The sequence below is a fragment of the Vidua macroura genome, chromosome 9 (genome assembly GCF_024509145.1).
Source record: "Vidua macroura isolate BioBank_ID:100142 chromosome 9, ASM2450914v1, whole genome shotgun sequence".
NCBI classification, from domain to species: domain Eukaryota; kingdom Metazoa; phylum Chordata; class Aves; order Passeriformes; family Viduidae; genus Vidua; species Vidua macroura.
The window spans coordinates 1605255-1620003 of NC_071579.1; the positions used below are offsets into that span (position 1 = coordinate 1605255).

At 40.3% G+C, this 14749-nt stretch overlaps 1 protein-coding gene and 1 long non-coding RNA gene across 14 annotated transcripts in view; one reads left to right on the forward strand and one right to left on the reverse strand.

Annotated features, from left to right (window-relative positions):
• The window catches only part of DNM3 (dynamin 3), a 234123-nt gene that overhangs the window by 120181 nt on the left and 99193 nt on the right, over positions 1-14749 (reverse strand). For all 13 annotated transcript variants that reach the window (XR_008438301.1, XR_008438302.1, XR_008438303.1 and 10 more), the window contains one exon: positions 10498-10607. Coding sequence is in view for 10 of the 13 variants with exons in the window: in XM_053984865.1 (XP_053840840.1) it covers positions 10498-10607 (110 nt within the window). In the remaining 3 variants the exon portion in view is untranslated. The remainder of the gene's footprint in view (positions 1-10497; positions 10608-14749) is intronic.
• LOC128811325 (uncharacterized) lies at positions 2004-7212 on the forward strand. The gene is made up of 5 exons (XR_008438305.1): positions 2004-2078; positions 2604-2680; positions 5971-6162; positions 6921-6962; positions 7050-7212. It is a non-coding gene; the product is annotated as an uncharacterized LOC128811325 (long non-coding RNA).

Consider the following 14749-nt stretch of genomic DNA (forward strand, 5'->3'; position numbering starts at 1 on the left):
AGGGCCCTTTGGTTTCATTGTGCAACTACAGAGGTCATTTCTCCCACATATTCTTAGAGGGGAAAAAACCTGAATTCACTGTAGAACAAGGAAATAAAGCTATTATTGTCACTGCCTAGACAAATTTCTTTAGCATTCAGGGACTGGTGGGATTTCACTGCCACACTGCTGGAACACAACTGACTTGATGTAATTCCCACTCACAGAAGTGATTCTCTCAGCATCGCTTTTTGGGGCAGTCTCAGGAAACAGGTTAAAAAAGGTTAAAAAAGTGCAATTGAACCTGGGCATGAAGCAGCCATGACACCATATCATTAAATTGTCACCTATGAAACCACAGTACAACGACCAGAGCACACTCACTCTGAAGGGAGCAAAATCAGGTATTTTTTAGCAAGCTCGTAGGTTGAATTCAAAATTACAAAGAATAAAGGACATACTCAGAATTATTTTCTTACATTGGTCACTCAATTCTCACCAAATTCAAAGGCTAAATCTGCAGCACCAGGCTTGCACTACTCCCTCCAAAAACCCAGACTGGAGGTGCCACCAGGGCATTTCATTCCCACAGAAATCAGCCCCAAAGGTCACAAAGAGGCACTAATGGGCCTGATAGCACAGTTTAGCCAAAGCCACTGACAGGATGAACAACTGAAAGCTCTGTGGATTCTTTTATTGATTGAGAAATTTAAAATTAATCCTTTTTCTTCCCTGACTCCAAAAGTACTAATCCTCCCTTAAAGGAAATAATAGCCTGGATGACCTTATCAGATGCTGTTACTTTAAATTGAGCAAATACCTGAAATTTATTCAATTTGCTGTATTGTGGAACTCCAAGTCAGCATTTACTGAACAAAACAAAGAAGTCAATTAAAAAAAAAAAAAAAAAAAGAGAGAGAAGCATAATGAAATTGCCAGAGAAAAAACGCTTTAATTTATTGTTAGGAGAAACTTTTACTGAGATAAGCTTTTCTGGCTAAGATAACGAAGCAGCTATAATTTGAAGAACTAGGAAGCTGAAATGGTAAAAGGGTACTCTCAGCAAAGATGACTAAAAATAACAATAGAGCAAATAAAGGCTGTAAAACAGAGTGATAGGGAAGTTCCAAAAACACTTATCTGCAAGAGCAAAACAACATGACACCAGCTTGTGAAAACATTTTTTCAGGCCTGTCATGTTATATATTACGCTTTTTGGCATTTTGTGGCTTGCTCCAAGCAGTGTGGCTGTGTGAGCAGGGATTTCAGCCAGGCACTCTGAACACTGTGGGAGCTGACAGTCCTGCATTCTGTCTCTGTGTCAGGACTTCTCCTGGGGCTGGGGACACCTCATGGCCCAGCAGCTGATGTCTCCACATGTCCCAGGCCCTTCTTTCTCCCTGTAGGATCTGAGAGCTTTTTTTTGTGCAGCTCATTCTATTCCACTGCCACTGGCAAAGACACAGCACGTGTGATGGAACACAGCACTGAAGGATGCACACCCTGAGTGCTCCCAGGAATGCCCCAGCAGGCAGGTGAGGGATGCTTGTCTCCCCAGCTGGCTGCCTTGCTGCTAGACTACCCCTGCCTGTCTTTCTCCCAGAAAGGCCAACAAGCACAGGAAATTTTCAAAGGAAAAAAAAGCCAAAGTAACTTCTTTCAGTAACTTCTGAAAAGTGTGTGTCCTTTTCCTGTTACCAATGGAATCTTACAAAAACACATTAACATGTTTTACTCATTAGGAATCCACTGGTGTCTCATGGAAAGCTGTAAAAATGTTCTTGAAAACAATTCAGATTTTCTGTTTTCTTCTCTCTTCAACTTCTTAAAATTGCTAAAGATATCAGCATAGCACCAGTTACTACTCAAGCCTCACCTATGTTCTCCATATGGAATACTGTGAAGTCATGTTCTCACCCTCATCTCCATAGCAGCTAAATGGGATGTTAGACATCAAAGACTATGACACAATAAAGGATACCAGGAAGGATGAACTCTCAACAATACCAATCTTGTTGATATTCAGGCATCTGTAAATCTAAGGGACTACGGAAACAAGACAGATACAGAAAATGGGAACACGTCTACAAGTGCCATCTGTAAGTAGTATTTCCCTTGAACATTTAACATTTCTTAAATGTGAACACGTAATTGAGGAAACTGCAAAGCTGTATGCATCTACCACATCTACCTACTCCACTTCCTCCTGGAGTCTCATCACTGTAATTTAAATATCATGCATAGTTCATGAAAATGTAACTACAGTGGCATTACTGGAAACCAACAAAATACTGATAATACTGCCTTTTTTTCCCAGGCTGAAAAATACAAAAGGCTACCATTTGTTATCTGCAGATTTTACTGTACTCTAGATAAATAAACCTCAATTTGGAACTGCATTTCCACTAGAAATACAACATAATTGCTTATAAGGATGAACAGACAATTGGACTAAAAGCATCATTTCCAGTTCTGGAAGGTTCCACACTCAGGACATGCCTTCTGTAGGCCAGGCCCATCACCTCAAATTCCAGCAGCCACCCAGCTGGGACTTTGCTTACCCTACAGCTTCTTCACTTTACTTTTACCTTGATTTCTTGATTCATTTCCCCTATATATTTCAGGGCCTAATACAGACATGTCCATAGGTGTTTCCTGAACTCCTCCCATCATGAAAGAATCCTAACTGGACCGCATTAAGGTATTTGAAAGTGCCCAAGAGGAAAGTGAAAAATGCCAGATAAGTTTGAAGACTGACCCAGCTGTGAGTTACTGAGATTCCCCTTCCACCCACCCTGAAGCCTGGGCTGTCAGCACTGCCTAGGGAAGGCTTGCCTGCCTATGAACCAAATCTCTGCAGTCCAGGAGCAGGGAGTGAATGACACCCCTGAAATTCACCCAGAAAGAACAGCCCTTGCAACACCAGTGGGTTTCTCTCCATGGTGGCTGCACATCAGAACGTGCTGAGTACATCCACTGCTGCACATCAAGATGGACTGTACCTCTTGCAATCTCTTAACACTAAGATAAGGTTAAATATTTATCTCCAGCAAGACTAGAAAATTTTGAAGGGCAACCACTGCAGGCACATTACAAACCCAGTTAACATGTGTGTACATACATTAATGTATACTCACATATAACCATGTGCATGGAGAGCTTTTAGGCTGAGTTGGATCTGGATTTCTCTAGCCAAAGCTATACTGGATATGCATAAAATTTCTTTTCATAGAGACAAAATACAAACCACAATTAATTAAAAATGCCTTTATTCTTACCAATGTAGGAGGAGACAGAACAACCATTACACAGCAAGAATACTAGTGACATTTTTTAGAACTGGACCTATAAACTACTTTAATCCTCCAAAGAACACAAACGCGTATTTAGCTTCAGCAGTCACACTGACACAAGTGAAGCTGCTCACAGACTGAAAGATAAAGGAATATCTTCTTTTACAGGGATTTCAAAGTGATTTTTTGTAAACATCTCATCTCTATTAGGATGGAAGCAGAATTGAACATTAGAAATCTAGAACTACATGCAAATTGGTCCCATTTTATTCCATGAAAAATACAAAAGATTCAATTCTTATATATCTCTCACTTGATTGAAATTGAAAACATACAGAATATGGGTTTATTGAATAGTCACCTAAAATGAAAAGGGGAGAAAATAACAGAATCCAGACACTCCAGCTACTGGGAACAGTAATCCTGGACGAAATTGTATGTTTTCTATCTATTTAACCTGCAACTCCACTGTGCACACTCTGCTTATTCAAATTTAATCTGTGATTTTGGACACCTGTAATTGCACAAGGCTGGTTTGAGCATATGCACCATTTTTTAAAATTTTTTTTTTAAATTAAAAAAGCTCTACCAGAAGCTCTGCAAATCATATATTTTGAAGAAACAAAAATGGCCATCTGCTCTGAGTTAACAGCAATGACTAACATTTTCTATCAAGGCCTACCATTTCAGATCACTCCAATGCGAATGCTAATTAAAATTAATTACACATGGTTCCGAAGATTCTTTTTTTCTTAATATCCAGAAAAGCCAAGGAGACAATCTCTGGGACAATGTCATGAAATAATAACACTTAAGGATTTTGCCATCTGTGTCATGTGAGTGCTCTCCCAAAAGCATATGAATCTTTTCAAGTACACACACCCAAAACACACAGAAATCCCCACAACTTTCAGGTGCAAATGAACAGAAGATGTGCTGCTCAGTACATAGGCCAGCCTTGGCAATGAAGTATCTCGAGTCCTATATGTAACCCAGAACAGAAATGCAGCCAAAACTAACACCACCCAGGCCAAAATCCACAGTAGTAACAGTGACTGCCACTAAAATATTCCATCAGTCCCTGGAGGAGAAGGTTTGATGCCTTTGGTGGTGAGGGATGGAAGCCTGGCCTGGAATGTGCCTCGGGGCCACACAGACACAAAAGCTGTCCCCAGCTGTCAATACCTGCACCCTATTCTCTATTATTTGTCATGCAAAAAATATTTGTCAATAATGACAAAAAAGAACATATTCCAGAAAAAAACCCAACCAACCTTCTTCTTTCTTTCTTTTTTTTTTTTTTTTTTTTTTTTTTAATAAGGGAAAGCTGTTGGCAATAAAGGCTAGCTATTCCTTGGGTTTGTATATTTTTTCTTAAATATTGTACTCTCCAGCATTTTAGGACTTTGTTTAGAATTGTTAGCAGCTTTTTTTTTTTTTGTGGATTAAATTTATAGGTCTTTTTAATTAAACAGATTCTCTCTCTTCCATTTCGAACAGAGAGGGCTCTGAATAGCTTACAGTCCAGCTCTTCCTGGGGCTTAGCTTTCTGAGTAATTCAAAAACAGTAACTAAACATACATCTCATTTTAGGCTTTCTCCTTTAGCCTGGCTTCTATCCAACACCTCCTCTGACCCGGTCTCCTTTCACTAGTTCCCTTTATTTTGGCTCTTGCCCAATTTCCCTTATATATGGATAGCAGTTAACCAGTTGCTGCCCATGGACAGAAATTCAGTACTTATAGCTCTAGTACATTTGGAGTCCCAGAAACAACTTGTGCTCCGTCCCCTTCTAGAGCAACACACAGCCAACCACATCTACCCAAAACAGGCAGTGAGACCTCTCACTGAGTAGACAAGTGTCATTTCCTGGGTCCTACCAGACACCACAGCTCCCTCTGCAATATGATTCCTGACAGACAGAGTGTACTCAGGAGTCAGTAGCTACAATTCCTCATCTGGCAGTTCTATTTTCAGTCCTATTGTGTGCCCTCAAAATGGCCTTTTGCTCGCTCTCCTCTGGACATCCATCTGCCTGTCAGATTAAAGATCTGTTTTTACAGACAGGCAGCTCTGGAGCAGGGATGGCAGATTCTGTCCCACTGCTTCATGATTACTGAGGGGCATTTTGCTCTCAGGAACCCACTCTTGGGAGAGTAAAAGGAACAGTTCTGTGCTTTGCATTTGCTTCTCACACCCCTGTATCACACAGAACCACAGAGGTGAGGACAGCAACAACATTACTCAGCTTCATCTGGGTCCTGCTATGCCTCAGGTTTTAGCTTTTATATTTTTCAGATTCTCTGCTGCTTTAGTGTGTGGGTCTGGGCTTCACAGGAGGGGATGGTGAGCTCTCTGCACAGAGCAGGGAGACAAAACAATTCCTTCTCCAGCTGGGCACCAAGGACAAACGATCCAGATCTCAGGCCCAAGAGCACAAACAACGTGGACTGGAGAGAGAAAAACAAGAAGGGTGGGACTGCATGGGCTGGAGCTGTAACTGGACAATTAACTCCAATATGCAAATGGAGCAGAACTTATGGAAGTGAGAACTTATAAAATCACATGACCGATTGTGAATTTTGTGACCATTTTGGGTTCACCTGGGGTGCAGCCCTGGCTGGGCTCTTGTGCTGCCCAAGGTGGATCCATTGAGGCCTTTTAATAAATCCCTGCTTTATTCTTTAACTCTGTTTAGTCTCTGTTCTAGGTCAGCCTTCACAAGGCATCACTGGTTGGGCAGGAAAGGAAAAGACACGGAGAACTGGTGGCCTCTTCCTCTGCAAGGAAGGCAGAATTTCACACATTGGTTCTGCTCCTTTGGCTCCAAGGAAAGGAATGAGTCTGAAGAGGAGCAGAGGAAGCCTGCTGATCAAGGACTCTCCAGCAGGTAACCCTTCCTCACTCTGTGGTTGCTACTCCCACTATTGGTAGGGAAGGCTTGAAAATTCACCAACTTAACAAACACTTCAGCCCACTCCCATTTATAACCCCCAAAATCAATACCTAGTAGAATCCCAACTCCTATAAAAGAGAATTCATCTCTCCAGAGTTGGAGAAGAGGTGGAAAGAAGCTTTTTCTCTGCTTCTAGCAAATGAAGACAGTTTTTTTTACTCAGCATCATTTCTTTAATTAAAAGGGAAGTAGTATATAAATGGAGTTGTAATACAGTAATACAGCAATATATTGACCAGTAAATCAGGAAAAAAGTGTAATTACACTACTGCAAAGGCAAGAGATTACTTTAGAACAACAGACAATCTGTCAAAATAGTACCATGTGGATCAACAGGAGAAGATCACGAGAACTGAAGACTGCTTGGCCTTCTCAGGGCAGATGGAGAGGTAGGACGTGCACAGATCTTCAAGAGAGACACATTTAAGACTACAGTTCGTGTTCCAGGCTACAGTACTTGGGTAACAGAAAAGTCACCAAGTGAATAATTTTTACAAGAAATACATGGAGAAAAAATCAAGTTGGAATTAAATCCTCTAAGGACAGTAAACTTTCTGGGATGGACAGAATTTGGTTTTTTTGTTCTTGAGCTCTGAACAAGGTCCTTACCCACTCAGCAATGAGAACATGACAAGTTAATCTACTGAATGTGAGCTGCAATGCTGACAAAATCCTCTCTTCTCCATTCTCAGCTCTGCCTAGGAAGTCAGTGGCTACATCTACACAACTTCACAGTAAGCTCTACAGTACTGCAAACATTCTTTCTTCTCCTATAGCATAATTATTTTTAAATACTCAATATATTTGATCTCTTTTTCCAGTCTAAAAAAAACCAGACTTGCCACGAGTTTCCTGTGGAGAAGATGGCTAACACAAAATAGCACTCACTTGACAGCTTTCGGTTAGACACACACTGCTTGAAACCCCCAGCCCAACTTCAGTTACTAAAGGCAGGCTCGTGCAGACAGACACAGCCAAAACTGATCCAGGAATCACAGGGCACTCACTTGAATCTACTTTGTTTGAATATCTAGTACTCCTAAGGTAAGGAAACTAGAGGAGTCCTTTGCAAAGGTCATCCACAGTGTCTACAAATTAAGTAGATGGCCCATTCAAAAACTTTAAATGTATTACTTAATTTGCAGAAAAACAAACCTAACCTCTCTGTTAAGTAATGCTGTAACTACTTCAGGCAAAGTTTTCCTTTTCCCCAAAGCATATTCCCACTCTCACCTTTTTTTGTTTCTTTGGGTTTTTTTTGTTTGTTTGTTTTGGTTTTTTTTTAAGATTTAATTAGAAAGTAACACAAAAATAATTTAATTATTTCACAACACAGCCTTTTCATAAACACACAATTATGTTCATTTCATGAGAATTTATCTTCACTGTGAAATCAATCGTCACAGTCTCCATTTACTCTACATTACCAAGTCACATTTGATTCCTGTCAGAGAACTGTTGACTTCTGCAGTAAATCAAAATGACAGATACTGTTAGTTTCCTTCTCCATCTATCCCCCAGTCTCAGCTAACTCAAGATGGTTTTTCATTCTATGCAGTGAAATGAGTATTTTCCTGGTAACTATATTTCAGAGCGGGAAAGGTTTTCATAAATGGAAAAAATGCAGTGCATAATCCAGGAAACTATTGAAATGTACAGTATCAGAAACATATGGCTGGAGCAAATACCTATGCAGTGAGGGGCTGGGAATTAAAAAGAGAACAAGCTTATTAAAATTCTTCTCCTAAAGGGTTTTTGCTTGAAAATTAAAATAATTTAATTGAACATTAAGAAAGATTTCATAGTCAAGGAAAAACATGCTGCAGATTATGGGGGGAGGGAAAGAGAGATACAGAATAATCTCCATGCTATCATGGAAGCTGGAACAGATGATTTTGCCTTTGTTCTTTAATGATCTACATCTTAAATAGCAAAATAGTTCCATAAGCAGAACCCTCAGTGGGCAGAATTCAAAAGTTGATTTCTTTCTCAGTTGCTAAGGTTTTTTTAATTAAAAAAAGCAACCACTCCACCCACCCTCAAAAAAAAAAAAAAAAAAAAAAAAAAAAAAAAAAAAAAAAAAAAAGCCAACCAGAAACTAATGTAATTTTTTACACAATCTTTGAAAAGCAAGACACACACACACACACACATCAGAACATCATAAACCAGGATTCAACAGATTACCACAAAGTAGAACAACAATAAGAATTCTTATTTCAATGTATCTTTATCAAGTCCCTCTTTCAGTTTCCTTAAGAATGTGGGATAGGGGACAGAGTCCCCAGCCAGATCACTCTACTCGAGAAACAATATTCCTGTTTTTGCTGACACATCTATGAATTCAGGATTCAGTGGAAAGTGATACTAATCTTGTTTTGATCAATTTGTGCCAGGAGGCAGATTTTTAGAGATATCAAAAATCATCTGGTTTACAGTAACAGAGAAACTGCTGTTTTAATTAGAATTCAGTAAATATTTCTTCAAAAACAACTTCTGCCTCCCTTAAAGCTGCAAGACTGACTCCACGATCTGCCTCTCCCAAGGCAAAGGTATTTCGTGGTCTTACTGCTGTGCTGTCATGTCTTAACATGCCCATGTGGGTGTAAGGATGTTTTTAGAGCAGCTTGCAGAGGCTGCGGGGTCTACTCAGAGCCCAAAAAGGCAGGGCTATTACAGACATGGCAAACATTTTAGACATCTGATTTTGAAATCCTTGATGTCTAGTACAGATGAAGATCAAGGGAAAATATGAATGTCCAGCTATATAGCACCTAAATAGATCCCAAACTTGCCAATGGAAATGCTTCTCTTGGATTTTCACAGCAGTTCAATGATTAGTATTTATGATGATGATAATATTCAAAGCCATTAGTTGAACCAAAGGAGAAACAATGAGTTAAATTAACAAATTTCTCATGGAAGTAACCTAATATGTACAGCTGCTATCAAGCCACCAGGACAAAGTTACCTTTCTTGATGGATCCACACATATCTACAGCAAGAATCATCAAATTACATTCACTTCCAGCATCCAAAGATCATTTATGTTTTTAAGAACATGAAAAGCTTTTCAAAGCTTTTTTCTGTGCTCCAGAAACACAACTGGTCAAGCATATGAAATGTTATTCCCAGCTAGTATGTGTGTGGCATGCTTTCAAAGGGCATCTCCTGGCAGACCTTGCAGGCTGGCTGAGGTGGCAGCAGACACAGGCAGAGCCTTCCTGGGCTAGTTCAGACTGAGACTGACATTGTGTCCTCGCATTTCTGGGGTCAGCAGAAACCTGACAGCCCAGAAATCCTGTGCTTTGCTTTTGATTTGCAGGAGGGAGGGGCATTCCTTGCTTCCAAAATTCTGGCCACTATGTCTGGCCAGACTGGGAGCAAAGACAGCTTCCTCAGCAGAGAGCCACATCCAGCCCTCATCATCTTGACTATCTGAAGGTAATGCCCAGCTTTAGTGATGTGAGGGAGAATCAGGTGTGAAGGAATTTAGCAGAAGAGGGAAACAAGGATATCTATCCATGCTACATTTGCCTGAAAAACAACTTACAGAAATTGCTGCTTATCTGCTAAAATGCAATTCCCCTGAGACAGCTACAAATGCAACTCTCCTCCTCAGTTAAAAAAAAATGAAAATTAAACATCACTTTTATGTCTTTTGTAACATTTAAGGAAACTGAGCTGGCTGTGCATCGGAGTAGCTTCCATTGAGCACCTGCACCACTTAAAACAGAGAAGAGTCTGAGAGGAAAAGTGTGGGGCAAAAACTAAAAGGCAAAGATTTTATTAATTAAAGAAGTACAGAAATCTAATTTTTCTCCATTCAGCAGTGTTGAAACCCAAACAAACAATCAAACGAGTCCCAAGATTACTGCCAGGCAAGATTTTCCGCTGGAGAAAGTGAAAAGCAATGACACTTTTGTGATTTACACCAGTTGAATCTGGTCACAAGGTACAGAAGTCATGAATGTTTTGGTAAGCCTAGGTGACTGCCAAATAAAACAAAAATAGGATCAGGAGATGATTATTCAGCCATAAGGAAGGACTGGCTGACTCATCATGGAGCTGTTTCACCCCACGAGTGGCCGGGAGGACACCAACCTCTCATCCCATGGTTATGCAACAGCAAAGCAGCAGCTAAATCAAGAATATCAAGACCTTGTGTACTCAACATGGTGGAAACAGCAGAAGTGCACTCACACTTATTAAAATGCTCAGCTAGATACCATTTGACAGAAGTATCTGCAGAAGAGCACATTCTCTTACCTCTGCTCTGTGTTAAACAATGCAAAGATGTGTTTGCTAGACATGAAGCTCTTTTCAACATCTCGCACTTTCAAGTTGTCCAAAGGCAGCATGTACTTCTTCTCTTTTTCCTAGAAAAAAATATTAAAACAACGCTGTGTGAGAAGAAGCCTGATGTCAGCAAGATCTGTTGAGTTGGTAATTACCCTGGTACATTTGTTATCATAAGGAAATACCCAAATTTAAATGTCTGCTTATCTTTCATAGACCTACCTGCAAGAGAAATAAAACCTCAGTTTCAGTTCTGTTTTTCAATGACCTTTTAAAAACATTTCCTAATAAAAAAAGTTCACCTCAAACACATAAACATCTACATTTGTTATTTTTCATTCCTCTCAATTCTAAAAAGGCAAGGGTCAGACTTCACTAAAATAAAAGTGTCTGATCAAAAAAGAACTCTTCTATGTGTGCACAGCAAGTGAAGTAACTGGTGACATAAATTCATCTCTACTTTGTTGCTGTTATTAATTATTTAAGCATGGCATTCAGTAAACCCACACATAAACTTTCATTTTGCCAGTGAAAGATACAAAACCCATACAAATCAATCAAAATAAAACCATGTACAAACAAAATCAGACTCTAATCTAACCAGCTTATTTCTCCAAATAGGAATGAGTTATTCGCTCTTGCTGTAGCTGACTCCTTTGCAATTTCATCACAACCCTCATTTACAGCATGATCACTGCAATTTCACCTTTTCCAGGTTTCTTCCTTCACTTCCAATTAAGAACTAGCAATACTCCCGAGGTAATTTATTATGTCAGAACAGAAAGAACCCTGAGATTATTAGCTGTTTCCATTGTGTTAAACTTATTTAAGTGCTTGCACTGATGGATAAACTGAAGCTAACCTCTCCAGTTTGCTTTGCAAACACACCTGATGTTAAATAGAAGGATCCAAAGACGAGAGGCCATCCTCAAAGCTCTCAGTCTGGGCTTGCACATCATGACAGCACTGCTCACAGGGTTATTAACACAGCACAGTTTAACAGCTTCTAAAAGCCATTAAGGTACTGTTAAGGCTGGTGCCACTCTGGCAGCAATGGAGTGCAGAGAGGCTTTATGCCCTGGAATTCTCCCAGTGGATATAAATGGGGTTTTCATGACTTTGACTACCCCTACAGAGCTTCAATAAATCACCAGAGTTGGAGAGCTTAAATTCCTTTAGAGTCCCTTATCAGCCAGCATGAAGCAAGGCTGACTGGTCTGTGCCCAGCCAGCACCAGAGCCAGCTCTGAAGTCCAGCACCACTGCACTTCCTGAAGTATTCTGGGCTGGGACATCACTCATGGGGCTTGGCTCAGGAAGAAATATGCATGGGACAACAGTTTATTGTGTGCCAGGAAACAGGACAAAGGGACAAACCAAACTAGGACTCAGTATTCTCTGCGAGTGTTTCCCAGAATACACCAAGCAACTTGCAGTGCACAGACCTGGAAGATGTCCTGGCTGGGCTGAACGTGTGCTCTGTGAGGGCAGATGTAATTCATCTTGGCTGAGCTTCAGCAGATTGCAAAACTAAGCTGGATGAGAAAGGCCCTAAGAGTGAAACTATAAAAATACCATGACATGGCCAACAAAGGCTCACTTTCCTAGACAGCCTCCTAGCAGGCCTCAGGAGAGGAAAAAGCAGATTTCAAAAGCCCTTCTGGAAAAGCAAGGTTTCTCTTGTTGTTCAATACAAAGGTTATCAAATTCTGTGTATTACATAAAAAGCATCCGATGGATGTTGAAACTGCCTCTATCTTAACCGCCCTAGAAATTATTCCTTACAAAAGGTATATTCTTCACTCCCTCACCTCACATCTGCTCCCATGCAGGAGTCTAGTTCTGTGCCGCTCTGTGGCTGTTCATCACAGCTCAGATCTATATTCTGCTTCCAGAATCTGTATGGTCTGAAGCCTTGGGGCTCTCCCAGCAGGGACTGTATACTACCACCCACTCAGTGAGAATTACCACTGAGACAAATAAAACTAAGCCATGTAAATTCATAATTTATCAATTAAAAAATAATGGTAAACAACATTAAATAAAGATTTTATAAATATTTATGTATGGAAATTAGAAGTACCTATCCTCTAATACTGATTTGTACTGATATGATCTCTTTTGCTATTATAAATGTATGTCCTAACTAGTATATTAAATAAAAGGATAACAGTGTATTAGCTCTGCTGCCATGACAAAGGGAGCATATATTAATCCTTGTATCAAAAGCAAATATTTTCTTTTTCAGCTGAAAGCTGGACTGCAAAGCAATATCAGATATTTTGTATTCTATTTCAAAAACTTAAGGCAGGTTATAGATATTAAAAAAATCTTTTGGGCAGAAATATTTCCTTTGGGCAGATATATTCCATCATAGCTAAGAAAAAAAGATAAGTTTAACTTTTTTTTTTAAACTTATCTTTCAGTATTACAAAATAGACTTATCATGATTTACTATTCAATTACTGAAAATTTAATAAGTTTCTGATGAGATATTTCTTCTGACAGACACTATTTACTGACACATCAAGCAACCACAGATGAATAAAAATAGAAACTGATGAAAAAAAACTATACCAAGAATCTGATTGTCTAAACAAAAATTCCACAAGAGGGAAAGTTATATAAATGTTTGATGCCAAACTGTGAGAAAGTGTTTCTTCTGCACCACCAGGAAAACGGAAATGCCTACTGAAGGCTAAGAAGTGGTTGGTATTTATTTACATGGCCTCCTACCCACATGCTGAGACAGGGCAGTTTCCAAGAAAGGGAAATCACAGGGTGCCTGTGCTCGAGGCAAACAGAGTCACACAGGAGAGATCAGAGCTAAATACTGCTTAATTCCAGGAGAAAGGTGTTATTGTGACATTAAAGTGTGGCACCAAAAGTCACTGCAAAATTTTTTTTCCCTCCAAAGTGGGAGAAAATATACAGAAATGGAGAACGAGCTAATTCAACTGCAGATGAGCCCAACATTTCAGCCTAAGGTCAATTAATATTATGTTATGGTAGGGCAAAAAAAGCTGCAGCCAGGACTGTTTGTGCATGTTTCCCATCCTGAGAAGCTGACAGCATAAGAAACAGGGAATGCATGAAGCCTGGGAGGAATGGGGCTAGGCACACTTCGACGAGTGACTACATGCACATAACTGTGGGTCCAGTTTGTCCCCCTCAGCATTTGTTCTTTTTTATTTATAGATTTTTATTTTTATAAAGGGGCAGAGAACTTCAGCGTGACATGAGGGGGAAAACCAGCACATGCTCATCGCACGTAGAGACTTCGCCTCTCTTTTTCCAGAGTAGAGGAGAAGAAGGAAAAAGTGGGAGGTAGAATGGCCCATTCCTGTGCCTGTGACATGAAAAAAATTCCCCATACTTCACCTTAGAAAAACAAACGAACCTGCTGGCCTGGGGAGGCCTTCCCACCCTGGAGACGATGTTTCACCACTCGTGGGCATAAGTAGCACTCACATCCTTAATGGACCAGTTCTGTTCTCCAACAGGCAAGAGAGCTGCCAGGAACTGACAGCATGATGTAAATATGCCATATTACAACTGCCCCTTCCTTCTGCACTGTTTAAATGTACTAAAAATAAATACTGCTCAAGTCCAAAATGGCACAAGTGATATAAAAAATACAACAGCAGCTCCCCTTCCCCCAGCAGGGTCTCAGCCAGCACTTCCAGGCTAATGAACTCCACTGCATTTTCAGCCAGGGGCAGGAACCACTTCAGAAAGCATTCTGTGCTTTTGGAACTTTCAGGCTCAGTCCAAACAGCAAAAGAAACCTTGGACACAATGTCAGCAAACCGGATGATAAGAGGAACAGAACTCTCTCGCTTTAAAGATAGAGATCATTAAGTGATTTCAGCTTCTTCCAGCTATCAAAGGTGGTTCTTCTGTCACTTCAGGCTGGGTAAGGCACAGCAGCAGCACAGGCTCTTTTCCACAAGAGAAAAGAATTCAAGTTTATGCAGCACAGCTCAATCACACGATGCTCAGGTTCTGAAATGCGGGATGGAGTCAAGCATTGGCCCAATTGCACTTTCAGCTACATCAAGAGAATTGAGCTGGTTTGCCCACCACTTACCAATGCCTTATAGAACACCAGCTTTGAAATGGAGGGTCATGACACCAACCAAAACCTGTCTATGCAGGGACCTCAAGCTCAAAGAAATCAAGCTGCCAGGTGGAAGCACAGGCCACGCTGAAAAGGTTGGAAC